Source organism: Plectropomus leopardus, chromosome 21 (genome assembly GCF_008729295.1).
Source record: "Plectropomus leopardus isolate mb chromosome 21, YSFRI_Pleo_2.0, whole genome shotgun sequence".
Lineage (NCBI taxonomy): Eukaryota > Metazoa > Chordata > Actinopteri > Perciformes > Serranidae > Plectropomus > Plectropomus leopardus.
In genome coordinates, this window is record NC_056483.1 from 13,965,449 (window position 1) to 13,991,855 (window position 26,407).

The window sequence follows — 26,407 nt, forward strand, 5'->3', positions numbered from 1 at the left end:
TCAGTCTCACATTTATATCGACATTACTCTAGCGAACCACTGGACAGACTACTTTGTATCAATCTACTGCAATAACACAAAGGCTCATAGCTGACAGCAAGTAAGGCATAATGTGGCACATCAAAGGTCGAGGGAGACATAATGTGCAAAAGTCTTAGGCCACCTTAAACTTTGCTTTTTAGCAAGGTAATAATGATCATACATTTTTATTTCTCAGTAGTTGCTTTACTAAAATACAACCAGAACATACATGAAACATCTATGCAATACTACAAATGCAAATATTTCAGAAATGATTACTTCAACTAGCTAAAGTTGCAAGTATTTAGCCTGACCTCCCTTTCCTCTTAGAATGTCTTTAACTCTCTTGGGCAGACAATATGAGATTTACAACACTAATCTTTTGGTGTACTTACACCAGGTTATTTCAAGGTATGTCCAAAGCTTAATGTTGATTATCCGAGCTACCTTTTGTTGTGGTTGTACAATTCCATGTTTGGTCTTTATCCCTTTCTTTGTTGAGCATTACATACACAATGTGTGACAGTTTAACTCGCCGTAGGCTGACTACTGTACAAGACAAAGTCACAGTCAGATTATTCCATTCAAAATTCCAAAAAATACACGATTGTAATTTTGCATCTGCAAGGCATATCTATGGTGGCCTATGACTTTTGCACAATACTGTAACTGTGGATCATCATATGGACATTGGGTGGTCTGACTCACCGAATGGTTGACTCCCCACATAAGCACGCTGAGCAGAGGGTCGCTGGCACGGAAGAGCTTCACTTTCTGAGCCACGAAGTGTTTCTTCTTGGTCTTCGTTTTGCTCGCAATAGCTGCGGCAATGCTGCCCGCCGAAGCCATCTTTAAGCAAACAGGCTGGTTATTGCAGTCTGTGCGATAATCTTGACAGAGTGTCTTCCCTTGAAGCTGGCACAGTGGCCACTAGCTCACGACTCACTGATACAAATACTATTCATTTAGCCAGCTCGCAAATAGAAGTGCCCCAATTATTTTCTTCATCCAACGTCCCACTCGACGCTATGGCCCTTCCTCAACGAGGAAAAATGTGACAAAACACGACGTGTTTAAGCTAATACTGCTGCTCTCCTTCGCCTAACAGTCCACCGCTTCCCTCAGCCCACATCATAAGTCACCTCTCTTCCTTCCTTGACTAGTCTGGAGCTCTCCGCACCCCTGCGATGTGAGGTCTCACTGAGCTGGCGTTAGCATAGCCGAGTAGCTAGCTAGCAGCGGTAAACTCAGTGAAATTAATAAACGTACAAAAAAGGAGAATGTGCTCTGTGAAAAAACTCAGCCTTAAAACAAACGATTAAAATGACACATTAATAATGCTGAACGGCTGACTTAACGCTCCCGACTACCAGCTAGTCCCTCCGACCTTCGCTAGCGAGTCAGCTAGGCAGGGTTAGCCCACTGACGGCACAAAGCAGAACCGGACTCCGTTTACCACCAAGCTACCGTTAGCCTGCAAGCTAGCTATTAACATTGGATAGCAGCTTACAACTAGCAAGCGGCTCAGCCCTCCTTTAACGCGCTTGTGGTCAGTCTGTAGAGATGACAGGGGTGTATCCTGTCATGTTCTTGCCCCGAGGAGCGGTTATTTGGACGTGATATCAACGGCTGGTCAACTCCGTCTGCAGCATTGAGGCTCATGTGTGCTGCTGTCAACTGACAGCTCGGCGGAGGGGAGGTGACAGCCTGCGCTTTGCAGTGTCTGCTGCGCTGATTCGCTGCAGCCCCCTCCCTCCACCGGGCCTATGCTACTTTTCTGTGCTTTTTAATAGCACACGGCAATCTTTTTTATATCATCCGAAATTTGCATTTCGAATTGACAATGTCACAAATGAAACAAAATCCTTTGAGTGTCAGAATAAAGCATTCACTCCACCATTTTCAGGTGGGCATGTCAGTGCGTGGGCACGCTTGTTTGCAGCTCGTGTAATAATAATGCATTAGCAGAAAAAAAATGTTCATCATCCCAACCATCCCCCATCCTTGGCTTGCTTTCGTTTAGATTAATCTGAGGCTCATTTCAGGCAGAAGGGTGATAATGTCCCACACCCCCAGAGGTAATGTCTTTAGAGGTCATTTGGTTTTCTGGTGCACACTGTGCTGTTTCCACTGGCACATTGCTGTGTCAGTAAGAGCAAGAGGCCTCAACGTGCTGATGCTCCATAGAGCTCATTTGTTTTATGAGTCACCCTTCACACCAGCACATTTACCTCAATACAATTTCAATGACCTGCACAGGACAGACGGCCACCCCCTGAACACACACACACATACACACTACACTCAATCACACTGTGGCCTGCAACTTACCATTTTAACCCTATAATGCCAGTTGTATTACATTTGATACACATCTTACTGTGGCCTCCGTGTCATCCACATTCACAATACTTTCCTGATGAATGAAATCTTGACCTCATTGTATAAAATGACATGACATTTGGAACCCCCAAACACAAAAGTGGGATTTAAAGCCATATTCTCTGTAAAAACAAATCACACCCCTCTAAAATCACGCAATTTTTCATAGCAAGAAACTGTAAAAAATGTAGGAAGATATTTACAGCTTCAGGGAGGGTCATAGTGAAATAAAATACATTTTTGAAAATATTGAAGTTGGATCACAGCTTTCCCTCTGTTCTGATAAAGTAAAATCCCTAACAGATCCTAAACAATACAGCAGTAAAAAGGCAAAGTGCAGTATCTGCACTTTTTTGCAAAATTCACTTTTTTTGCACTAATTGAAAGCACAGTATCTGCTCTTCAATCTGTTAAAGTTTTGTTGGTCTTCTGTTTCAATTACCAGAGATATTTGGGTTTTTCGTTTTGCAGTATCTGCAAGAACGCAACGTGAAACCATTGCAAAGTGCAACTGTCACCCACTGCAGTTTGCCTTGGTTTTACCATGAAGAATGTCAGAAACTGCAGTTTGCCTTTGTTTTAGGACCAACAATGAATATGAGGCTGCTAGTTACTGCTTCTATTTAGGCGGCATCCTGAACAAAGTGACAAAATGTGAAATTTTTGACAGCAGGAAAACATTCTGGAAGATGTCAATTTCCCATGGCCAAAAGCCAGTGGAACTTGCATCGGACCGTGGGGCAGACAAAAATGGTTTTAACCAGTTTTAACCATGACTAATTATCATTTTGCAAAATGACATACAGTAGCCTACATGAAAGCCTGTTATGTTTGCTTGTAGATGTTTGCTTGTTAACCATAACCAATTATAATTTTGCTAGATAACCCATGCAGTGACTGGTGTTGTGTCAGTAACATGTATAAACGTACAAACATGAATTTAGTAAAATTAGTTTGATGTTGGATGAACAAAGGTGGTCTTGTTAACACAGCAAGAATCCAGACAATAAAAGTTTTCATGTTGCTTGATACCAAATAAGCAACTACCATGTAAAATATTGGCAGACTCATAACCAAATCACAACAAAAACTATAAAACAACTTTGATTTGTGGGTGAGAAAGACATTTGACCAATTATAGGAGAGCACTGCAGGCCATTTTACATGGCTGGACTTTATCTGTGTGCTGTAGGGGACATCCTTTTTTTGGGTTTAAGATTTGATTTGAAATTTTATAAACAAAATTTAACAGGAGCATTTGCCCTAGCCATTCAATCAATCCCCGTGTGTAGAGGAAATCCTGCATTACATAGACTTGTATTAAGTAATAGAATAACAGACATTTATATTTATTTTTTAATTTTTATTTAAATGATATCTTTTAAAAATAGAATGGAATAGACATTTTCTGTCCACTCAATTACATGGATAACTAAGAAATTGCTCGCACAATTTTACTTACTGCTTACTATTATATGGCCATATATTTATACTGCAGTAAAACAAAGGCAAAGCGCAGTTTTATCCATAAAGCTGCCAAGGTCAGTCTGAGGGTTAAATTGCAATATGCTTGAAATTCACTGCACTCCCATCTAATCAATCATGCACTTGGTAGTTAATATAATATAATTTGATGCTTACATATAATTTGATTCTTACATTTGACTGACAAAAAAACACAAAAAGCTGTTTTTCTCAGTTTGGGATTTTTGCAGATACTGCACGTTGGCTTTGCAAGGCAGAATAGCTCTAACCCCCATTTAGCCAAACGTGGCAAGTGTTGCCTAGCAACGGGGTGTCAACCTCCTTTTCCACAACACTAAACTTACAGTCTGCGTCGTCTCGCCGGCTGTCATACAAATTATGAATCTTAAACTTGAGCTGAAGTGTCGAACAAAATAGTTAAGTCATAGTGAACAATTGAGAAATTTATCAGCAATTCTGTCTGTTAGAGTGTCGCTTGTGAAGACTGCTAACGTAACGGAGCAGTGAGCAACCCACCGAGCTGTCAGGTTAGCTTTGTAGTTTAGCTAGCATAGCTACTTCACGACTACAGTTTATAGGGTTGATTGCATTAAGACGCTATTGGACTATCTGTGATTAATAAACGCTGTTTACACCAATATTGTTGAACAGTTTCTCTCTGGATCACATAATGGGAAAGAAGGTGAAGAAGGAGAGCGAAACTCCATGCAAGGAAACGGTGAGACATTATTAAAACGTACGTCTAGTTACCTTTAGGGAATGTACTTTATTTATCAGAGTACGGGGTGGCTGGGGTGTGATTTGGAGGTTTGTTTTATATCATGACCCTCCCTGGAGCTACAGATATTTTTTCTTGAGCCTGCATGAGTGACTGGGGGAAAATGAATGACCCTCCCTTCCCTATAAATAACCATATTTCACAGTTTCTGGAGATGATAAATTGTGTGACTTTAGAGATTTATAAAAAAAAAAAAAAACCCCAAAAAAACCCTAAACTAAACATGTCTTTAAAATCCACTTGCAGGTTTTGGGGCTCTGAGGGTGTTTAAAATAAATGCAAATACAACAATTTAATTGAATGCTGCTCCTCTAAACCAAATAAAAAAACTTAACTCCTTCCCCAGTGCTTCAAAATTTATCTGAAGTGCCTCTCCTGCTCTGCACCACTCCCTCCCCTCTAATAAATAACAGATAGTCCCTTACTCTTTTGTAAAAGCCTAACAAATGTGTTTCTGAAAGGTTTGCATATTCCATATCCATTGAAACAAATGCCCATTGCCTAAAATGTATATTTCAGGGACAGATATAATCATTTATGAAGCATTTACATCTCTCCCTGTCTCTCCACACACAGTTCGAGCCTCTACCTGTTGAGGGCAAAACTCCAGCAACAGTAGTGCTGCTGCTGAGCTCCCCAGAGGAGGACATCCTATTCAAAGCATGTGAAGCAATCCACACATTTGCAGAAAAAGGTACAGCAAGCTACGAACTGCTATTCCTTACACCGGTATATATTTATACATATTTCTTATTTTCATTTTTTGGTGAGCAACCCTGCAGCTTATTTCCTGTCATTTACCGAGAAATCTACATTACCATCTCATTTGTCGCCATTCTGTGCTCCATAAAGCACTTGTATACCTTTCTATATCAAGAGCTGACATGTCTAAAATGATCAATATCATAGGCAAATTACTATATTGACCACCACCCCATTTTAGCTTTAATTCCCACTTCTGCAATATTAGTTTATATTAAATCACATTGCAAAGTTTACTCAACAGATACACAATAAATGCCCACAGGCACTCTGCCTGGCACCATGCTGAATTTCCCTGTTAACTGTCTCCCCCTGTTGTTAGGAGATGAGAACAAGCTTTCTCTGTTGGGACTCGGAGCATTGGAGCCTCTCTGTCAGCTCATCACTCACAACAACAAGCTGGTCAGACGCAACGCTTTCATGGCCCTGGGCACCATGGCCACCAATGGTGTGTCACACAACACAATCAATGCACACTCTCATTCTGAGTCATTTGGTGGCTTACAATGCAACAGATTTGACCATGCGGTTAACTTATGGACCAACTTCTATCTGCTTTTGAGCCGACTGTTTGGAGACCCGTTGACTGGTTACAGTATTGTTTTATTTACTTAAAGACTGAGCGACTGATGGATTTACTCACTGAATAACTGCAACAGTTATTAACCTTGTCTCATGTTTTCACTAAAAGGTGATGTGAAGAATGCTCTGAAAAAAATAGATGTCATTCCATCGATCATTGACAAACTGTCACTTGAAGGCGAGTCATTTTGAACACAAGATAAAATAACTCAGAAGTAGATATTTACTGTGTATTAGCTGCAATAAACATCATGATTATCTCTCCTTTTCAAGAGGATACAGTTGTCCATGAGTTTGCAACACTGTGCCTGGCCTCTCTGTCAGTGGATTTCATCTGCAAGGTCCAGATCTTTGACAACAAGGGCCTGCCACCTTTAATCCTGCTTCTGTCCAGTTCAGACCCTGATGTGAAGAAGAACTCGCTAGAGATCATCTTTAACCTGGTTCAGGTGACTCAGTGTTCAAGCATAGAGAGAAGGTTACAAGTGTATTTGTGGTATTTAATTGCCTAATAGATTCAACATTCCTGCTCACTGTATAAGGATCAACAAAGTCGTCTGGCAGTACATAAGTTGGTCGGGATCCCTCCAATTCTGGAACTGTTGAAGTCGGACTTCCCTGTCATTCAGCATTTAGCTCTAAAGACGCTGCAGATTATCACAACTGATAAAGATACACGCAACACCTTCAGGGCAGAGCAAGGATTTGAGAAGCTCATGGATATCCTCAGCAACACGGTGGGTATAAAAACAAGAATGCAATATGGAGAAGGTAATAATAACAGCCCAAATATGCAGTTTATGTTTGTACTATTAGCTGGAAACAGTACCTTTTGAATTATCACTTGTTGTAAACTCTTAATGCCCTTTCTGTCATTTAAAGTCTTTGTCCTCTATATCCTCTGAGCCCTGTCTGTTTTTTTAATGTCTTGCAGGCCTTCACTGACCTCCATGCTGAGGCCTTACAAGTAGTTGCTAACTGTGTGAGTGACAGTGAGAGCTTACAGCTAATCCACAAGGATGGAGGACTGACGAGGTTGATGGAGTTTGTTCTCACCCCCAGCACGCCTGAAGTCCAGTTCAGTGCTGTTAAATGCATCGCCAGGGTTGCTGAAAGCTGTAAGAACAGAAGGAGACAACAGATAATAAATTTCTCTTAACTTCCCAGCTATAGGTTTAAAAGTCCTAATAGTATATATAAAGCACTAATTTCATTTGTGTGTGTTTTCTGTGTTGGGTGTAGCTGAGAATCGCAAACTGCTCCATGAGCAGAATGTGGAGAAGGTTCTGGTAGAGCTTCTGTCTGTGGCGGACATAGGCATAAAAACAGCTGCCTGCAAGGCTGTGTCGGTTATGAGCTTCCACCTAGCCAGCAAAGACTGCTTTAGAGACCTGGGTACGTACAAATTCACACAACCACCTTAACACCAACACAATGTCCTTGATGCAGTGTGACTGAGTTGATTTATGTGTGTTTCAGGTGGTATCCCTGCAGTTGTACAGCTGTTGAAAAATGAAGATTTGGCATTGATAGAGGCAGTAACTCAGGCCCTCTCTAACCTCACACATAGCAACCAGCTCAACGCATAGTGAGTGACAATGACAATTGGGTAATAAAAATGTCATCTCTGCAGTAAGTTGCTCAAGGAAGACACATGAAATTAATAATCTCAGGGTCTTTTGACTGTGTATACCACAAAGTATTAACAATATGTGTAATTTAGTGCCAAACGTGTAAAACATTTAAAGTCCCATTTTGTATTTAATCCAATTTCTAAGTCTTCTAAAGTCTTTCTAAATCAAGTAAAGTTGCTGTATAAACAATGCATTAAGTAAGAAAGTATTCAAATACTTACCCACAGAGAAATCCACACAGTCCATATACAGAGACTTTGCCTTTAAATGAGCCACCAGGAAATCTGCAAATTTTGATGTCACAACTAGTCAGTGTAGACTGTTTAAAATTTGAAACATAAACATTTTAAATTGGACTCTTTGTATATGCTGCTGGAATGACAATACAGAGATGTAGAGAAAGACACAGAAAGGATGACAAATCAGAGTAGACTAAGCTTTTTCAGGAGGGCTGTTATAAAGACAGAGGCGTTAATCGGAGCATTGCACACAGTTGGTGAATACACGTGTATTCAGGCAGACAGTTTGAGGAAAATAATGGCTAATTTTAACTTTAAAGCATGTAAACATGAAACACAGAGCACATGTGTGACTGGAAATGGGTATAATATTGGACCTTTTATTGGTAGGTTTGCAGTCTCTAAAACTGAGGCTTAGAGGGAGTATGTATTTTAAAGTTGAGCAGTGAGCCTTCCTCACCACTATTTCACAACTGATTTAATGCTTCATCCGTCTTCTCATGGTTCTCCCTCACTAAATATCTCTTTACCTCTCTTGTCTCCCTTTTCTCATTTCATCTTCCAGCTTTTTATTCCCCTGACAAATCTTCTCTATACCCATCGTCTCTCACTGTCTGACTTCATATTTCAGTAATACTGTGTCCTTCCATTTTCAGGACATTTAACTCCGCCTCCCATGCATCATCCCCTTGCTAGCCTTACTATTAATGTTTGTTTTCCTTTATATTTATTTGTGCAAAGCACACAAATCAAACACACATTACATAAATTCTATGCGGTATGCTTTGTTATGAGACTCCATTTATAGTCAGCTCTGTAGGTTTGCAGTAAATCCCCCCTCCATTTCCTTGGTATCTGCAGTGCAGTGCATGAGGCGGGAGGCCATGAGATGCTTGTCCAGCAGCTGTATGCAAGCTGCCCCAGGACAGTGGCCAATTCTGCTGCCACACTTGGCAACATGGCAAGACAGGAAGTCATTCGCTGCAATATCTTGTCACATGGAGCCGTACAGGGTCTGGTGGAGCCAATGAAGTCGACAGATACACAGGTCCTGGTCAACACCACTCTGTGCCTGGAAGCTCTCGTCTGTGATGCAGAAGCAAGGGCAGAGGTTGGTGTTTGTGTGTTAAATGACTGTTCATACTGCTGACTTGTTCTCATGCATGCAAATGACAAAAATATTATGCAATCTAGAGAGGTTTGCATAAAGGAAATATCAGTTAGTTTTACTGATACTATTTTTTTAACAACAGCAAAACATAACAATATTTATTATAGACAATAGTTTCCTATAAATTGTCACACTATTTTTATGCTTTCCCTAACTACCTAAAATTCACCCCCTGTCCTACATAGCTACAAAATGCTGGAGGCCTTCACCCACTGGTCAGTTTGCTGCGCTCCCAGCACAAGGAGGTGCTGCACAATGCATGCTTGGCTATCAATGTCTGTGCCAGTGACGTGCCTGCTGCTGTGGAGATGTGCAAACTTGGGTAAGACACTGAAATATAAGACAACCGTAACATCAGGGCATGACTGATAAATTACAAAATGAAGAAATCTACTTGTGTGATGACAACTGCAGAGCACTTGAGCCAACTCTGAGTAGTCTATTATATAGCCAGTAGATGGCAGGATAGGACAGAATTTATGTGTGGTTCTTTAAGAGTGAGTTTTTGAGCATTTTTACATATATCATCAATGTCTGAACATCTGTGTATGTGTGTCTCAGAGCCCTGGAGATGCTTCAGGAAATCAACCAATCAGTGAATCGAAGGAGCAGCTTCAGCACGTTAGCCATGATCAGCCTGCTTAACTCCAACTTGTCTGTCAAATACAGCCTGACAGGTCATCTGGCCTCCACTGACATTATCACTGATGGCTTTTACGACACTGGGAAGGTGTGTGAATACTATTGAAACTGATGTGAAACTGAGGTCACTGAAAGAAATGTGAACTAAATTAAAAAAAACAACAACAACAAGAAAAAAAAATCTCCAGAAAAAAATCTGCAGATGCACTCATAATTTGTTGTTTTGGAACTTGTTGGACTGATCTGTTTCATGTTTCTTTTGTGAAGGAAACATACTGCAGAAAAGGATAGTTTAACATTTCTTACGCATTCACATCTCTTTCTCCCTCTAAGGCTCGTGCAGGCCAAAGGATTCTGACTTTAGAGGAACTGTCCAAGCAGCCAGTCAACGAGCATCGGCCCATCATTGTTGTCAACACAACAATCGAGTATGTTATTTTGTCTTAAAAAACTAGATCTTAATAATCTCTCCTTTAGTATTTGTATGCATCATATACTAACCCAGTAAAATCTAAAGTGATTTATTAAGAATACATCCAGCAACTCCCCAAACTATGACAGCTAACTGGGCCTCTTTTGCACTACAAGTACTGTGTGAGTGGGAAACTAACAAGTACATCCACACAGATGGTGCTCTAGCATTAGCTGAGACTTGGCAGGTTTCCTACACTACGAGTCACACTGTGTAGTTTGTCTGCACAATTTATTGTGGCTGTTAGATTACTATCACCCTCCCCTTGTCCGCTCCAATCCAGTGCTCCACTTTCTCTCCTTCCCCCTCTCCCCATTGCCTTCAGTGTGCCCCATTAGCGTGGCCTCACAGGGTAAACTATCCCATTTTTTTAAGATGGCAACACACTCAAAGAGCTTTTGTATTTAGACTGATGGAGTTAAACTCACAGCAATACACAAGTGTACATGCCTGCACGGCCATGAAGATGCCTACACATAATACACATGCACACTGACTGAGACACACAATACAAAGACACTATATGTATTAAAGGCTGCAAAAGCATACCCACACTAATGCTCCTACAAGCTTCCAGCATTTTGATGAATTAACGTTACCAAAGAGAACAGTACCCCCTCAGGGTACCTCTGGTCCACCCAATTTCTACAATGTCCCTCCTTTAGCACACACATACACAACATCCCAGGCATTCTTAAACAGTGTGTTATGTAATCTTGATCTCATGTGGTCTCATCTACTGCTTAGTATTACCCAAGTTTAACCCATTAAGTATGTGTTGGTACTGGGTACCTTCTAATTTTCTCCTGGAATTTATGTAATAATAATATGTGCAGAGATGAAAAACAGCTACATGTTATTATTTATTATTGTTCATTTATGTTTTCTACCTGTGTTTAATGCATATACTATTCTCTTGGATTCTGGCAAACTATTTCAGAGACTAGAACAATAGGATCTGTCTGACACAAACACATATATATTCCTATGTACATACTGGCATTACAAGCACAGACAGAGACGCCGAAACCTAATTAACTGTAAATATACAAAACTAACTATAAAAAATTTGAATAAGAATGCCGTATTTGGTTATGTAAACCATTTTATCCTCCTACTTCTGGTGCAGAGAGGCAGAGGATGTGCCAGAAGAGAGGCAGAGCAACCCATCAGAAACAGAAACCAGCAGCAAGGGAGACCGCAAGACACCAAGGTGAGAGTGTCTGTGTATGCGGGGGTGGGAATACGTACGGTATCATCATATGTAACACTGCCTTACTTATTTTTGCCACTAGTATATATCTTAACACATTCAACACACAATTCTTTGGCTGAAATTTTACAAAGATTTGTGTGATTTATGGACAGATTTTACAGGCAAAAATGTACTATTACCTCATTTTATGGTACTGTAAATCACCAATGATATTGCTATTTTTAAGACTGTGACTCGGATTTCTTTTTAATGTACTGTTTCTCTGTGCAGGAAGAAGAAGGAGGATGACAAACAAAAAGATGAGACCCAGCCTGAGTCTCCTACAGAGAAAGCATGGAAGATGATAGACGATGACTCGTTGCAGATTCTAGTTAAAGAGGTCAAGGAATCCATCCTCCGACTGAGTGATGAACGAGAGCAGTATGCTGCCTTGGCCAGGTGATGGATTACTGCAGCCAGCTCATAACCAACATGCAGAGATGTTACTACAATTCCAGAAGAAAATCCTCTCATATTATATGATTGAAGCTAATAGAAAGGAGACACCCTGGAAACTGTATTTTGCACACTAACTTGTAAAGTGTTATAAAGGGAATGACAAAAAAAGAGAAAAAAGTGGCATGTAACAGCATTTTAAAGGTTTCTGTATTGTAATGGATTTTGTGCACGTGTTTAAATTTCAGGCTGGTGAGTGAAGCCATGGGTGGAGCTGTGGAGATGGAAAAGTTGCATGAATTCCCGTGGGTGCTGCACCTCAGCGAGCTCAAGTTTCAGCTTCAGTCTAATATTGTTCCCATTGGTCTGATCAGCAGGGGAATCTACTGCCATAGGGCATTTCTCTTTAAGGTACCACCAACCTAGTTCCCGTGAAACATCATCAACTTTTCCCCTCAGCAAAAATCCCTTTTCTTGCTCATTTTACATTTCAGCCACATCTTTAATATCTTATTTCAAGCTCCTTGGCTCAAAAATACCCAAATTCTCCACTAAAAGTATTTTTATTATAACCCTCTCTATCAGTCTATTTTTATTTCTAAATCAGACTGTAATACCCTGACCTGTCTTCCCTCTTTGACTTTCTCAGTATCTGGCTGATTGCATTGGACTGAGCTGCACACTTGTTAGGGGTGAATACAACCGAGCTTGGAACGAGGTACTCCTCTTCAATGGGAACATCTCCAGGAATGAGCGCTCTTCACAGCCTTGCCGCTACATAGTAGACCTTATGCACCAGCCGGGAAGCCTGCTGAAAGCCAGTACCCCTGCTGCTGTGCAATACCAGACATTTAACTAATAGATAACTGATTCGTATTTTGTGGCAGACCTTTAAACCACACAATAGAGTATTATTTAGATTGTCATTTGATTATTTTGGTCCAGGTGAGGCCAAAAGGAAAATGATGTACGTTATCTTCTTAAATAAACACACTGTTATTACCTTGTTCTTCACCAAGGAGGGTTCATGTTATAGCTGCAGAGAAAAGACAAACAAACAATGCCACAGCTACAGTCTGAAAGTTGGACTTGGTCACCAGGGTGGTATTTAACTGCTGTGTATGCCTCCACTGAGGTTAAATCATTTCAAGGAAAACATATTTTTGTCCAGAGACATACTCACGCACAGCTATTATTATTTCAATATGACAATTAATAATTAATCTGGAAAGTTTAAAAAAAAAAAAAGGTTTTAAGCTGTCGGAGAGTATTAAAAAAACAACAACATGAAAATAGTTCTTGTTGCTCAAAAACAAAATTTACAAAAAAAGAAAGAAAGACATTCATGGGGTGGGATCCCCCTGAGCCCCCTACAGTGGTCTGGGCTAAGCCCACAAAGTCTTCAAATCCTGGTAACACCCCTGCATATGTTCACAAGACTTGGATCCCTGCATGCACATATGGAGGGGTTATAGATTTACTAACAAATGTACAACACACTTATGGTAAATGTAGGTCAAAAGCAAAAATGTTATTTGTGAAACTGGGCTATCAAACTGACTTTACAACTTCACAAACCAGCTTTTTCCCCCAGTTCGCCCTTTTTTCTCAAGCCATAAAGCGGCTACAGCATTATGATGCTCTTTGCACGTTATCTGGCAATAAAATCCAGTGAACCAATCTGCCCTATATAGCTGGCGGTGTGATTTTTGACCGGGTCACACGAGGGAGGACCAGCGCGAACTCGCCGCAGCGTGAACAATCCCGCTGCACTTGGCTCCACTGATATCAGCTGCGCTTGACTTTAGACAGACTTGACACCACAGCAGCGGCAGCAGTAAACATGTCCCGTTTCGCCGTCCGACTCTTCAAACTAGTTTCTCAGCACGCGACAGCCAGATCCGCGGTGTTACCGAGGAGGATTTCGGTTTCCATCCGGCCTGTGTCCACGTCTCAAGGTACTGAGGAACTTATAATTTCTTTACTGTCACTTTTTTGTGTAGAAGGTCTGAGTTTCCAATGGTGTAAACTCATGCAGGTGCACCATGCTGCAGTTTTCTTAAGAATAACAAATATGCAGCATTAAGTTATTGATTGTGTAAAAATGATTGTTTTCAGAGGTAGTGGGGTTTGCAGGCGTTAGCAGTACATTTGGGATTAGATAAACTTTTACTTTAGAAGTTAAGTGAAACTGTATTAACTGTTTTGTTCTGAAATGTTACCCTCTCCTCTGGTACCTTTCTGCCTTCAGCAGTACAGCTAATTATTTTCCAATTCAAATCCTAAGAAAAACAATCTTGATTTGTTATGGTGTTCAGTGTCTATGGTCTAAAGTTGTGGCTCCTGTTTTGAAAAGATTCAAGAAATACTGCCATACCAAATGGTTTTAATTGTTTTTCGGTTGATTAATAAAAAAAAAATCATTTTTGTGTATTCAAGATACTTGATTGGACATAATGGCCTTCTATTATGTTCCATATGCACACAAAACTCCTTAGTGGTTGTCATTATAACCCCTGCAGGCTTGCAGTCCCTCACTCGTTATAATGAGAGTACAGACTGGCAGAAGAAACTGACCCCAGAGCAGTATGTAGTCACCAGAGAGAAAGGCACTGAAGTGGTGAGTATAGCACACTAAATGTAGAAATGTGCAGTAATTTGTGTCAAACCAACATTAACTCTGTCTTCCACACAGACATACATATTTTCTGATAAAGACAGTTGCAGGTTGTCAAGTTCAACCAGGTCAGCTACAGCACTACTGATTTATAAATTAGAGGCTGCCTGAGGACAGCGTGTAATAAAAATAAGGATATTGTATTGCATTTACATAATCATTATCAGGTTTGAGGACACACAACTAATAACATGGTGAAATCCTCCTTTATGATTAGTTTTGTGTTTCTGCTCCTAATACTGTGTGTGTGTGTGTGTTCTGTGGGTGTTTTCAGCCCTTCAGTGGGATCTACCTTAACCACTTCGAAGTGGGGATGTACCACTGCGTCTGCTGTGATGCTCCACTTTTCAGGTAAGAGCACTTTAGTGTTGGAAATACTTCCCCACATTTTTACGCAGACAGCAATGAGTGATTTTTTGTATTAGGGACTGTTCGTTATTTATGAGAGGGGAGGGGGTGATGTGGGGGGGGGGGTTTCACTGAAAATCTACAAAAATCACACAATTTATAAAAGCCTGTAAAATATGGTTATTTGTGGTAGAGGGAGGGTCATGAACTTTCCCCCAGTTACTCAGGGAAAAGGTTCAAGGAAGAAATATTTGTAGCTGCAGGCATGGTCATGATATATAATATATATATATATATATATATATATATAAAAAACACCCCAGCCACCCCTTCCACCCCTCTACTCTGATAAATTAATTACAGTCCCATAGATGTTGCTATCGAAATATATTAGCAGGTGCTGACTGAGAAAATGTTCCTCCTGTCTTGATAGTTCAGAGGCTAAGTATGACTCTGGGACAGGCTGGCCTGCATTCAAAGAGGCTCATGGGACATGGGAGCGGGACGAAAGCTCCGCCTCCATCATTCGTCGCCCTGACAACAGCCTTGGTAGCACTGGGACAGAGGTCCTTTGTAAAAATGTGAGTTGTTTTCTGAACTGTGAAGCCAAAGTTCACTTTGCTTAATGTAGATGATCTAGTTAATAGTTTTAGTAAATAAACCAATAATGTTTAAATTGTTTGTGTTTCTATACTATATTTATATTTTTGTAATTTTGTCTGGCTTATGACTTTTGTGTGTTTGTATTTAATGCAGTGTGATTCTCACCTGGGTCATGTGTTTGAAGACGGGCCGGACCCAACAGGTCAGCGGTTCTGTATCAACAGCGTGGCCCTCACTTTCAAACCTAGAGCAAACAACACACCTGAAAAGGATGAAAAGGACTAAAACACACAGTTATGTTTCAGTTCTCACCTGTTCTTTTATGACAAATTGAAGGACCATCTAAATGTCAGAGGATTCATTCCACGGTTCTGACAAACACATATTTACAAGTGAGAGCTTTTTGTGCCACAAAGTGTCTTAATAATTGCATTTTTGCAGGAAGAGGACTAAGAGAATTGATCTTGTCTCTTGTTAAAAAACACTGGATTTATGCACTGGAAGGAAGTCGACATACAGACCGTACATGCATCACACACACTAGTGTAATCAGCTTTCCTAATGAAAAACATACTTCCCCCCAAAAGTCACTGTATTAACTGTTTTCATTATTCACAAATGTTCATTCAGTTAGTCATTTTGTTTTCAAACTGAATGTATGACTGTCTATATGCCCGAAAAATGTCAAAATACACTGGCCTAAATTCATTAGACCTCTTTGTCTGTAGGTATTGCAAAACACAGTTATGCGATTGCTGCTTCATGTGTTTATCAGTCTGGAGTCACATTTACAGATCAAACTGCGTTATTTTCTGTGTTAGGAATTATGATGATAAGTTGTCAATAAATTCACATTTTTGTGTATTATCTGTGGTCATGCTTTACTGATAGTCGAGTTTATTAAGATTTTAAAGTCAGTATTTAATAAGGATTTGTTGCTGCCCCCTTCAGATGTGCACACTGCAGTAAGTACTGCAGTATGGCTTCATCTCTGCTGGTAAACCAAGTTAATATTTAACCGAAAAGGCCATCCTCTGTTTCACATTGTTTGCCTCATGCTCTCTGTCTGTTGATGCATTTTGGGAAATTTGGGGATTGGGAAAAGTTCAAACAGAGACAGGGGAAACAGAAAGAGTTAAGGAAAGAAAAGAAGAGTTAGTATACAGGAACCCGAGCAGTCCCTCAGGAAGAGAAGACTGTCTCTTGAGTGTATTATTGTCTGTGCTAGGATGGCTGGAGTATGGCGTAGCGTGTTGGCAGTGGCGGTGTTGATGTGTGTGTGTCTGTGGGGCGCCACTGAAGCTGTAGGGGGGGCTAAGAGTCGACCGCGACCCCAGAGACGACCTCGCAAGAAACCAAAGGTTGACCCTATCGACTTGACCCCGGCTGCACAGAACATAGACATACAACAGGTAAAAAACTGGAGGAAGGGGCAAAGTATAGACACCTCTTCGTGTGTGTTTGGCTTGTGTATTATTTCTATGATTGTGTATTAAGTGTTTTTTTTCTTCTTCTATGTTTTGATGTTTGTTATTGGTGCCTTTAAATCAAGCTACAGAACTAAATAGGTAGAGTGCCCTGATTGGATATGTTCTAGCATTAAATGACTATTTTAAACTTTCATTTAAAGTTTAGTTATGACAAGGCTGGAAAAAAGTTTATGAAAAAGCTGCACTGAAAAGAAAGAACATCTTTTTTTGATAAAAGATAAAGCGCTGTTTCCAGGCAGAAAACTGCAGACTGCAAACACTAAACAGTTGACTGTGCCTTTAACTGACCTTTGCACACTGACGACGTGATTCTGTTTCTCACTTGTCTGTACCAGAATGCATCAACAACATAAACCGACAGGATTGCAAAGTAATATGTGGAAACCATGACAAATCGCCTCAGCAGAACAGCCAAAAAGACCTAATATTATTTTGAGGAGAACATGGGGGGAGTGAACTTTGTGATGCATGGACCAATTTGTACATATGCCATCTATCGACTAATGTAGCAGGTATTTGTCTTAATCTAACATAGTGTCAAATGTAAAAGGTTACCAAAACAAATGACATTAAATGCAAATTTAGGAGGCTGATCAGCAAGTATTTTTCCAGAAGTCTGGACATCCAGACATCTTAGTCTCCTTAATCCCATTAATATTTGGAACACATGCCTTAGTCCCCTCCAAAAGAAACACAGAAGTAGTAGAGGACTTTTATTTTGACAAAATGAAACACATTTACGCCACAGATTGTTGTCAAAAAGGCACAAACTGATGCATAAAAAAATCACCAAAGTTCAGAAAATGAAGTGTTTGATGCTCAAATATTTCTGGCAGAGGGCCCGCAAATCCTTGTTACATGTGTGTCCCCGCTAGTGTTGAAAAACAAACAAACAAAAAAAAAACCTACGCCCTTGTGGTTATGGATTAGTGCGGGGTCTGGCAATGGACATGCTTGTGTAATTGTGTCAATATGGTGTTTTTGGCAATAAGGGGGATTTTTCAATGAAATAGGAACTGAACACAACCAAAGATAATTAACCGGGACATTCGAAGCAGATGTATCCTTTTTGCTAGAAAAACCGAGAGTTTATTTTTGCATAAAAATACTCAGTCTAAGTTCATCTGACTGTGGTAAACTAGAGCAAATCCTATATAGAAAGGATTTTGTTTGATATGAGGAAATGTAAAAAAAAAAAAAAAAAGAAGAAAAAGAAAGAAACAACCAAAATGTATTTTCCACTTGAAATTATTATATTTAAGGTTTAGGAGATATTTTCCTCTGTCTCTGTTGCCTAATCCTACTTTTATGTGTTACAGATGACAGGAACATGGTACCTGCTTAACACCGCCTCCAAATGCTCTTACCTGATGAATCATGGAACCAAGGTGGAGCCCACAGTCATGACCCTCACACGTCCCTCTGCCTCTGACCAAACGCTGTCTGTTAGCACAAAAACACGACAGTAAGTAGAACCATCCACATCTGTAAGCACATACTGTGCATGTAGCTTGCTGGGACTCTTCAGTACCATGATTTATCAGCAGAGGGGGCAAATATGCCACAAATCCCTCTACACTCCTCATTCTGCACTGACTTCACTTATCAGCCACATGTGTTTGATTTTATTTCTGTACCCTCTGAAACAGGAAGGAGGTAGAACAGTTAAATCTTTTCCTTATAATCTGAAAAAACTTTTAGGTCGTCCTGACCTGGCGCAAGGAGAATAACAGAGGGTACAATACGCAATTGAAATGGAAAAAGTGTGTCTTTGCGTGACATGTTGGCATTTGAGTGTTATGAATCATTTTGGCCCAAGAAGAGGAAAACAGGGTTTTGTTTTTGTCCTTTTCTCATGCAGCATTAGAAAGTTGGTTAAATTTGAGGCCTGAAGACGATGCATGTGTTTAGATTGTGCAACAGTGTAAAATGTCACACTGTTGTCTCCTCAGTAATCACCAGTGTTGGGAGATATTACAGGTCTACGATCTAACGCCAACTCCAGGAAAGCTGACACTTAAAGGTCAGTGCCTCCCTTATCAAAAAATGATTGATAAACTGCAGTGCAATGCAGCATCCCTTCATCCTATCATTTTCCACCAGGAGCTCGTCCTGAGCTGAACATTGAGATAGTGATCGGCGAGACGGACTACACCTCCTATGCGATCATGTATTACCAGAAACGGGACAAGATCACCATGAAACTCTATGGTTTGTTCTTTATTTGGTATTTTAGATGTAAAATAAAGGAAGAAGTTTTGATAATGTTGCATTTGTAAAGTCATTATGTTTGTTTTGTGCTCTGTGTGCAGGCAGGTCTACAGACAATTTGTCAGAGCCAATGCTGACCAAGTTTGAGCAGCTTGCTGAAAAACAGGGTTTGGGCCTTGCATACCTCTTCCCCTTCCCCACATACAGTACGTACATGTACAGTTGAAAATAAAATGAATTAAACTGTGTTAGCAGCTGTATAATTTAACATTTGAATTGACACAATATGTCTCAGCAGCTCAGAATCAAGCATATTTGTAAAGGAAGTTTGGAATATCTTGTGCTACTTTTCAAAATTAAATTTACAGTAGCTGTATGCAACAGTCTGAGCAAATCCATGATTCAGAGGTTGTCTGCATATGGCTCTCAACATGGAGGTGGCTGAGCCTGCAGCTAATGTTGCTAAAAGTACAAACAGTGCTAACACCTGCAATAGCTTTCAAAAAGATGCCATCTCAATATCAGCAGTAACTGCCACATGAGTGCAGGGCAGGGCTTCGTCGATTAGCTAGCCAGTGGGATACACACAAATTGACCCACAAGCACTAACACGCGTGCTATATTAAAGGTCCAGTATGTAGGATTTAAGGGGACATATTGGCAGAAATGGAATCTAATATAATATAGATTAGAAAAATAGATTTTCTTATGTATATAATCACCTGAAAATAAGAATCATTGTGTTTTCATTACATTAGAATGACTTGTTTATTTTATAAAGGGAGCAGATCCTTGTCCAACGAGATCCCCATATAGTGTCACCATGTTACTGTAGTAGCCCAGAAAGGGAAAACTAAACCCTGACTCTATATAGGGCCATTAACATACTCCTATGGCCATTGTATTTGGAATCCCCTAAACAAAGAGCAAAACCGTTTTTTTTCCATATTAAATCACCCGTTCTGTTTGTTTTGGAAAGGGAGAGACCTCTGTGGATAATTAGGTTCCCAATTAAAAAAAGCCCTAATCAATTAATACTGAAGGAACTCCAACCAGGAGAAGTTTCAACTGGTTGCAAATTGCAAACTTCACTGCTAAACATCTCCCTACATCTTAGGTTTACATTTTTCTTTAATGTTCTGAATAACACATATAGCTCATTTGAAACAATTGAAACACACTGTGCTAAAGACAATGATATAAAGGATGAGTATGTAGTCTTACAATTGCCTCAGCTGAATTTAAAAACTGTACTTTTTTTCTTCTCTAGGTCACTGTGGTGATGTGGACCAGGACCATGTCATAAGTAAGTCAAAAGTGTAAAAAAAAACCGAGATGGCCATAATAATTAAATAGAATAAAAACGTGGTGATTATAGAACTGACATAAAAAATGGACACAGGTGAGTGGAGTAGTTGCAAATTTTTGAACACGTGTAAAATGCCACTTTCAGACACTGCCACTTTTTTGGAAACTGAAGAGAGCATCAAATAATATTCAGTTCTTTAGCTGTCAGTGTAGCTTGCAGGCTTAATGTATAGTCCATCTAATATTTCCACAGGTCATGCACACTGCAGTTTGTTCAGAATCTTGTCTGGGCTCTGTGAGGCTCCAGACGTATTTCATGCATTTCATCTTATTCAGTGTAACGGATGCTTTACTGGGTCTGTGCATTATATGTCAATCATCATTTTACCTTACAGCTGCAGTTCAGAGTGCAGGCGCTGAAAGATAACATATGTTTTCCCCAGCCCTGTTCCTCTTTGACAAATAATTTGTATTTAATAAGTAATATTACTATTTGTCAAAAATATAAATGTTTCTGCAGCAATGCCAATGAGAAAGGTTACAGTATAGTACTGTATCTGAATTATGTGATTATGATTGTTTAATGGAATTACTGGATTGTAAAATTTGACTTTTTTATTGTTGTTAGATGACAGATAATATCTTACAATTTTTGTATTCAAAGGATATTTCTACCATTCTTGCCATGGTAACGTTTCATAATACCTTAACAAAATGTTAAAATGTTGTAGGCGAGCCCAAGAACTTTAAATAAGCTATTATATCACAAGCAAGCAAGAGACACAAAGAGAGAGAGATTGGTTGAGAGCAGCTTTAAGGAAATCAATGACCTGCTGTGAACCCAAATACTTTTCACGTTTGCGCCTGCAGCCTGTGCATGTGTTGGGTTCAGTTATTTAAACATTGTCAACAACATGTTATCCAATCTCCACTCCCTGATTAAAACAGCAACATTGCTTCTATGTAATTTAACCTGTCACTCTTTGTTTCAGACTGTGTCCCCACATGCTGAGGAGGCAGAGTTTTGCAACAGACACATCCATCCTTGCAGAGTTCCACAGTTCTTATGCAAATATTATATAATTTAAGTTGCTGAAAGACCAAGGTCTTAAAATTGTAAAACTGTAAACATTATCCATCACAGATAAATAAAACCAAATGGAGCACAATCATGTTGTTGTCGGATGTTTTCAGTTTTACAAAAACCCACAATGGGCCTCATCTGCCACTAGCTGATTCTCATGCATGACTTATTGTTGTGTTAACACCATCCCATCGTTTTAGGCTGAGATTTGAGATCATTCAGTGTGTGTGTCTGCATACATGGTTTTTAGGGTGTGTTTGAGGACACTTAAGAGTTGGGGGTAGGGGTGGGAGTTAATGTAGCCCAGATGTGGAGCCCAAAAGGGGTTGTGAGAGTTTAGTTACAAAACTAGGCTACCAAATGTCTTTTACACTGCCCCTAGCTCCACCCAGCACCTCTGTGTCTGTGTGAGTTACATAACCAGCGAACTGCAAGTCAGCGCCTGCCTTGTCTCTTAGCTGAGTCTATCAAAGAGTTTTTGCCAATGAAGAATTTGTAGCCAATCAGCTCATTACATATTACATAATGTGGATTACCTAATTTATTATATAGTGATGGATTTTGGGGGTATTGTTTAACACATAAAGCAGAGATTTCATTTAAAAACAAGATGATGCAGTTCACGCAACTCTCTTCTCACTTCTCACTGTTATTACACAACTAGAAGGGGAACTATGACAATTTTCAAAATTCATTCATGTTTTTCCTATGGTTTAAAATCCAAAAATATTAGTAAACATGAACAACTCTCTGCAAAATCCAAAAACTTAAGTGCTAAAACTCAAATTTGTGACTCTACCCTATGACATTACAAGCATGAGACTAATTTTCTGCATCTGTGTGTCTGAAAAGGGCCGCTTTGGTCCATGTGACACAAATGTCATCATCCGCCCATGTTCGCGAGGGTCCGCACAGACCCCTATGCGGATGTCCAAGTGAAGCACATTTTTTAGAACCATACAGACCATATACATAACAAGCACGCCAACTGTGCATGCTCCACACTCTTGTTCTGAACTCAAATCCAGTCCAAAATACAGCAGTTAAGCCGGATGCAGCCTTCTCACCATAAGTGACAAATTTTTAAGTTGGATATTTAATGGATATCCACTCCAGACTGAGCAGCATTTTCTTATACCCATTTTCCATCAAAATAAGCGTGTGCTCACAGTTTTTTTAAAACAGTAAAAACCCACTTAGAATAGGCTATCCCTTTGCCAGTAGAGCAGAGCTATGTACACGGCTCTGCAGCAGACAAGTATGCCTTTCTGTGTTGTTGTGGGTATATTTTAGTGTCACGTTTCACGTCACAGACAGGCCAGCAAACAGGTAAACAGTAGAAATCAGCACAGATGGAGGCCTGCGAAACTTAACAGCAGCTACTTCTATTTAACCATAATTTACTTTTTTGGTTACTCTTTCAAACTCAGTAAAGACTAATCTAGATTGATGTTGGAGGGCTGACAGTAATTTTGTCATTGCATTTCACTGGTTAAGAAGCTAAAATTAACACGTTCACCTGGTTGTGGTGTTTCTATCAATTCCTACTGCTAATTCTGCCTACAAGTCATTTGATGTGGATGTAAACGCCAATTGTACACTTTCCCATTGCATTAAAAAGCCAGGTGTTAGTGGGTGTAAGCAGATTTTTGTGCAGTGGAAAAGAGGCTTTAGTCTCACTTTTACTCTACGTAGGCAGTAGGAGGATAGTAAGCTCACCTCCCAGCCCTCCTGTTTACTGCTAATGGCTCACATGGACCTCCAATTCTACTATAATACGTATCTGCACGATCACAGCTAGCCACTGACTGATATATGTCCAGGCTTATACTAGATTTAGCTTGAGTAGACCATAGAAATAACATACTAGAATTCTAAATTTAGGTGTCTCCCTTTAAGTTACTCATATTTTAAAGGTTTTATGAAACTGTTAACACTCAAAATGAACTGCGGAGAAAAAGCAAATAATTATAGGCGATGCTGGCAGCCTTTTATGGGAAATGGTAACCATGCACAATATCACTGTCTGAATGCATCTGGCATTAGCTGCAAGGGAATTCATATTTAGTACATTTTAATCTTATTTTAGGTGGATTTTATTGGCTCATAGAGCTGATTTGAGTACTCTTTCGAGGAAGTTCAGTAAAAGTGCCTCTGAACTCTTATTGTGTATGTGGTGTGTTTCTTGAGCTTTCTTGTGCCATATGGTGAAGAAATTTGTACTCTTACCAAACAGCTGTTTTGATAGTCAAGGCATGCCTGAGCATTTGTGCTGGAGGAGGGGGAAAGAGAGGGGTGTTAAAAGAACCCTATTATGTGCCCACTCTTCCTTTTTTTCCCCTTTCCTCCCCCCATTCTTCCCTCCTCGCCTCCCCCGCTTCCATCCACACGTGCCAGTTGTGTAACGGCAGTGATTTGCATGCTGGTGAGTGAAGGCCAAAGAGTTTTTGTAATGCAAAAGCTCGCAGTAGGAGGTGGGAGGAGACAGAAGGACAAGGAGGGGATGGGGAGCAGGACTCTGCAGGATATAAGGAGCCCCATACTTGCCTTTTCTGACACACCTCTCCCTGATACTTCATTCACTGCTGAAGAAGCCCAGAACACAAAGGAGAAGCCATGAGGAACACACTGCTGAAGATGCTGGCCGCCCTGATGTGTGCAATGGCTGCCTGTGCCGATGTCACGCCTGTAGCAGACTTCGACCTGCAGAAGGTAAGAGAGAGACAGAGACATTACCAACATCGCAAGACATATTGATTACTAACAGCTGAAATCACCACAGATCAACAAAGAGAGAAGTAAGACGGAGTTATTTGAATCTGAGGTTGGCTGATATGATCAATAGAATCACCCAATGTGTAAAATCTTACTGAAAGAATAATTTATAAGAAACATAAGGGTTGTGTAAAAATTGTGCTGCAGTTCAGATAAACTTAAAATATTATGTTCTGATTGAGTGAAAAAATGTTAACCCCTTTTTCCTTCGTCTGTCTTTCTTTTAGATGGCAGGTAAGTGGTTCATGGTTGGCTTTGCCACCAACGCCCAGTGGTTTGTGAACCACAAGGCAGGGATGAAGATGGGCACTGCTGTATTAACTCCAACTGACGGAGGAGACCTGGACCTTTCTTATGCCAACCTGAAGTGAGTGATTTATGTGCAATTATACCCTAAAATAAAAAAAAAATCCTGATGTTTTGTGTGGTAGAATAAACAGCTTAATAATCTGATCCCTTTCTCTCTTTTAGTGCTGATGGTTCCTGCTGGAGAATGACTCACCTTGCAAAGAAAACAGAGACTCCTGGACAATTCACCTTCCACAGTCAGGGTAAGAAGGGCACACACAAACACACCAGACAGACGCAAACCGTAAAATTCAACAGCCTGACCTTTCTATGTCTGCTTCATCAGTTTGGAACAATGATAACGACATGCGCATCATCGACGTTGTGTACGATGAGTATGCTCTGGTACACACTATCAAGACAAAGGACGGAGTGTCTGAGGTCCTCAACAAGCTTTACAGTAAGTCTGGATCAGTCATGAGGAAGCAGCCCTGAAGAAAAGCATTGTGTGCCGTATTTGGTGAAGGTTAACTCATTCTGTGTTTGCAGGTCGCTCCACTGAGGCCAGTCCCGAACTGCAGCAGAAGTTCACACAGTTTGCCCTGCAAACTGGCATCCTCGCTGATAACATTGCCATCCTGCCTAAGAATGGTATGTAATTAACACAGAAACCTGCACTTTAACATAAATGCATTTAATCTGTGTATGAAAGTGGTTCAGACCTTCGCTCACTGGCCTTCTCATGTGTGTTGTCACAGCTGAGTGTCCCGCGGTGTGAAGAGTCCCCTGCTGTCCCTCATCTCTCGCGCTCTTAACTCCCAGCCTTTCATCACAGTGGAGTCTTGTTTCCCCCTCACTGTGATGTCTGCGTCGACACAAAGCCACACCTAAGACAACGAAACTTTTCGCACGATTCCTTGCTTCCTACCAAAGATCCAAATCCTCGACCCCTCCAGCTCACGCAATAACTGTGGCACCGAGTGGAACGATAAAGGGCTGATGGTGAAACAAAGGGAAGAAACACATGAGACTGTGAAAGCTGTTGGTTTACCTTTTTGGACAAGTGTGCCTTTTGTAACTGCTGATTTTCTTTTGTAGTGTTTTATTTTTTGTTGAAATAAAGCCATTAAAAATGTTAAATGAATGGTTCAATATTGAGAATGATTCTTTTGGTGGAAAAACAATGCATCACACACTCAGGTCTGTGAACTGCTGAGTGTAAAATCAATTCTGTAAAGTATGGTAAACAAGACTGCCACCTATTGGTTCATTAACGGGTATAACACCAGATCCCCAGAAGTAAAAAGTCTTTTTCAATATTATGCTTTTGTCAATCCAAATAAATAAACAAATAAACAAACAAACAGATAAAATAAAAAAAAAAAACTACATAATGCTACCAAGAGCAGAAAATGAAACTATTTAGATTTTACACATCACAAGCTGGCTTTTCACTAAAATTTTAACTTTGATAAAATTGGCGAAAGAAAATGCAAATTCATGTGCTTCCACAACTATTACCACAATATTAAGAGTTGTTTGATCAAAGTAAGCAGTGGGTGGTGCTAAATCCTCAATCAGGTGACACAAATTGACATAATAAAAAAGCGTGCCAGTCAGTCCTCAATTGAAGGAAAAACAACTGACATATAATAGCCAAGCCCCTCGGTTCAGCGCCAGGTGTCGAAGCCATTTTTACATATTAGCCAAATGTGAAATCACAACTTCCCTGTTCATCGACTGATGCCTGTATCAATTTCTCTGTATGCATCCAAGATGTAGCCATCTGAAAAAAAATAATATT

At 40.1% G+C, this 26,407-nt stretch overlaps 5 protein-coding genes across 6 annotated transcripts in view; 4 read left to right on the top strand and 1 right to left on the bottom strand.

Annotated features, from left to right (window-relative positions):
- The window catches only part of pip4k2aa (phosphatidylinositol-5-phosphate 4-kinase, type II, alpha a), a 34,064-nt gene extending 32,371 nt beyond the window's left edge, over positions 1-1,693 (bottom strand). For both annotated transcript variants that reach the window (XM_042510469.1, XM_042510468.1), the window contains exon 1: positions 730-1,693. In XM_042510469.1, the coding sequence (XP_042366403.1) occupies positions 730-870 (141 nt within the window). In that variant the 5' untranslated portion in view covers positions 871-1,693. The remainder of the gene's footprint in view (positions 1-729) is intronic.
- A 2,865-nt stretch (positions 1,694-4,558) lies between these two features.
- Positions 4,559-12,678, top strand: armc3 (armadillo repeat containing 3). The gene is made up of 17 exons (XM_042510805.1): positions 4,559-4,606; positions 5,243-5,360; positions 5,751-5,876; positions 6,120-6,188; positions 6,284-6,459; positions 6,553-6,747; positions 6,945-7,128; positions 7,253-7,405; positions 7,490-7,598; positions 8,745-8,994; positions 9,240-9,376; positions 9,616-9,784; positions 10,030-10,124; positions 11,298-11,381; positions 11,655-11,822; positions 12,068-12,230; positions 12,469-12,678. Exons 1-17 carry the CDS (start codon positions 4,559-4,561, stop codon positions 12,676-12,678), a joined length of 2,454 nt encoding a protein of 817 aa, XP_042366739.1.
- A 700-nt stretch (positions 12,679-13,378) lies between these two features.
- On the top strand, positions 13,379-16,311 carry msrb2 (methionine sulfoxide reductase B2). Its single transcript, XM_042510672.1, has 5 exons — positions 13,379-13,777; positions 14,342-14,439; positions 14,771-14,847; positions 15,278-15,425; positions 15,601-16,311. Exons 1-5 carry the CDS (start codon positions 13,663-13,665, stop codon positions 15,730-15,732), a joined length of 570 nt encoding a protein of 189 aa, XP_042366606.1. The 5' UTR covers positions 13,379-13,662; the 3' UTR covers positions 15,733-16,311.
- A 222-nt stretch (positions 16,312-16,533) lies between these two features.
- Positions 16,534-21,625, top strand: c8g (complement component 8, gamma polypeptide). Its single transcript, XM_042510473.1, has 7 exons — positions 16,534-16,859; positions 18,257-18,402; positions 18,890-18,960; positions 19,041-19,148; positions 19,250-19,354; positions 20,419-20,454; positions 21,449-21,625. Exons 1-7 carry the CDS (start codon positions 16,677-16,679, stop codon positions 21,466-21,468), a joined length of 669 nt encoding a protein of 222 aa, XP_042366407.1. The 5' UTR covers positions 16,534-16,676; the 3' UTR covers positions 21,469-21,625.
- A 2,462-nt stretch (positions 21,626-24,087) lies between these two features.
- On the top strand, positions 24,088-25,747 carry LOC121960716 (lipocalin-like). Its single transcript, XM_042510552.1, has 6 exons — positions 24,088-24,252; positions 24,543-24,682; positions 24,787-24,866; positions 24,950-25,063; positions 25,153-25,254; positions 25,362-25,747. The coding sequence occupies exons 1-6, from the start codon at positions 24,157-24,159 to the stop codon at positions 25,379-25,381; spliced, it is 552 nt and encodes a 183-aa protein (XP_042366486.1). The 5' UTR covers positions 24,088-24,156; the 3' UTR covers positions 25,382-25,747.
- The last annotated feature ends 660 nt before the right edge of the window (positions 25,748-26,407 follow it).

What these genes read in the sequence shown, in the direction of transcription:
- msrb2 (XM_042510672.1), top strand. Translation starts at nt 13,663, where the DNA reads ATGTCCCGTTTCGCCGTCCGACTCTTCAAACTAGTTTCTCAGCACGCG. An exon ending in GCCTGTGTCCACGTCTCAAG is followed by an intron (nt 13,778 to 14,341) that starts GTACTGAGGAAC and finishes TAACCCCTGCAG; the next exon opens with GCTTGCAGTCCCTCACTCGT. An exon ending in GAGAGAAAGGCACTGAAGTG is followed by an intron (nt 14,440 to 14,770) that starts GTGAGTATAGCA and finishes GGGTGTTTTCAG; the next exon opens with CCCTTCAGTGGGATCTACCT.
- LOC121960716 (XM_042510552.1), top strand. Translation starts at nt 24,157, where the DNA reads ATGAGGAACACACTGCTGAAGATGCTGGCCGCCCTGATGTGTGCAATG. An exon ending in GGTCCTCAACAAGCTTTACA is followed by an intron (nt 25,064 to 25,152) that starts GTAAGTCTGGAT and finishes CTGTGTTTGCAG; the next exon opens with GTCGCTCCACTGAGGCCAGT. An exon ending in TGCCATCCTGCCTAAGAATG is followed by an intron (nt 25,255 to 25,361) that starts GTATGTAATTAA and finishes GTGTTGTCACAG; the next exon opens with CTGAGTGTCCCGCGGTGTGA.
- armc3 (XM_042510805.1), top strand. Translation starts at nt 4,559, where the DNA reads ATGGGAAAGAAGGTGAAGAAGGAGAGCGAAACTCCATGCAAGGAAACG. An exon ending in CCACACATTTGCAGAAAAAG is followed by an intron (nt 5,361 to 5,750) that starts GTACAGCAAGCT and finishes CCCTGTTGTTAG; the next exon opens with GAGATGAGAACAAGCTTTCT. An exon ending in TCATCTTTAACCTGGTTCAG is followed by an intron (nt 6,460 to 6,552) that starts GTGACTCAGTGT and finishes TCACTGTATAAG; the next exon opens with GATCAACAAAGTCGTCTGGC.
- c8g (XM_042510473.1), top strand. Translation starts at nt 16,677, where the DNA reads ATGGCTGGAGTATGGCGTAGCGTGTTGGCAGTGGCGGTGTTGATGTGT. An exon ending in AGAACATAGACATACAACAG is followed by an intron (nt 16,860 to 18,256) that starts GTAAAAAACTGG and finishes TATGTGTTACAG; the next exon opens with ATGACAGGAACATGGTACCT. An exon ending in GATCACCATGAAACTCTATG is followed by an intron (nt 19,149 to 19,249) that starts GTTTGTTCTTTA and finishes CTCTGTGTGCAG; the next exon opens with GCAGGTCTACAGACAATTTG.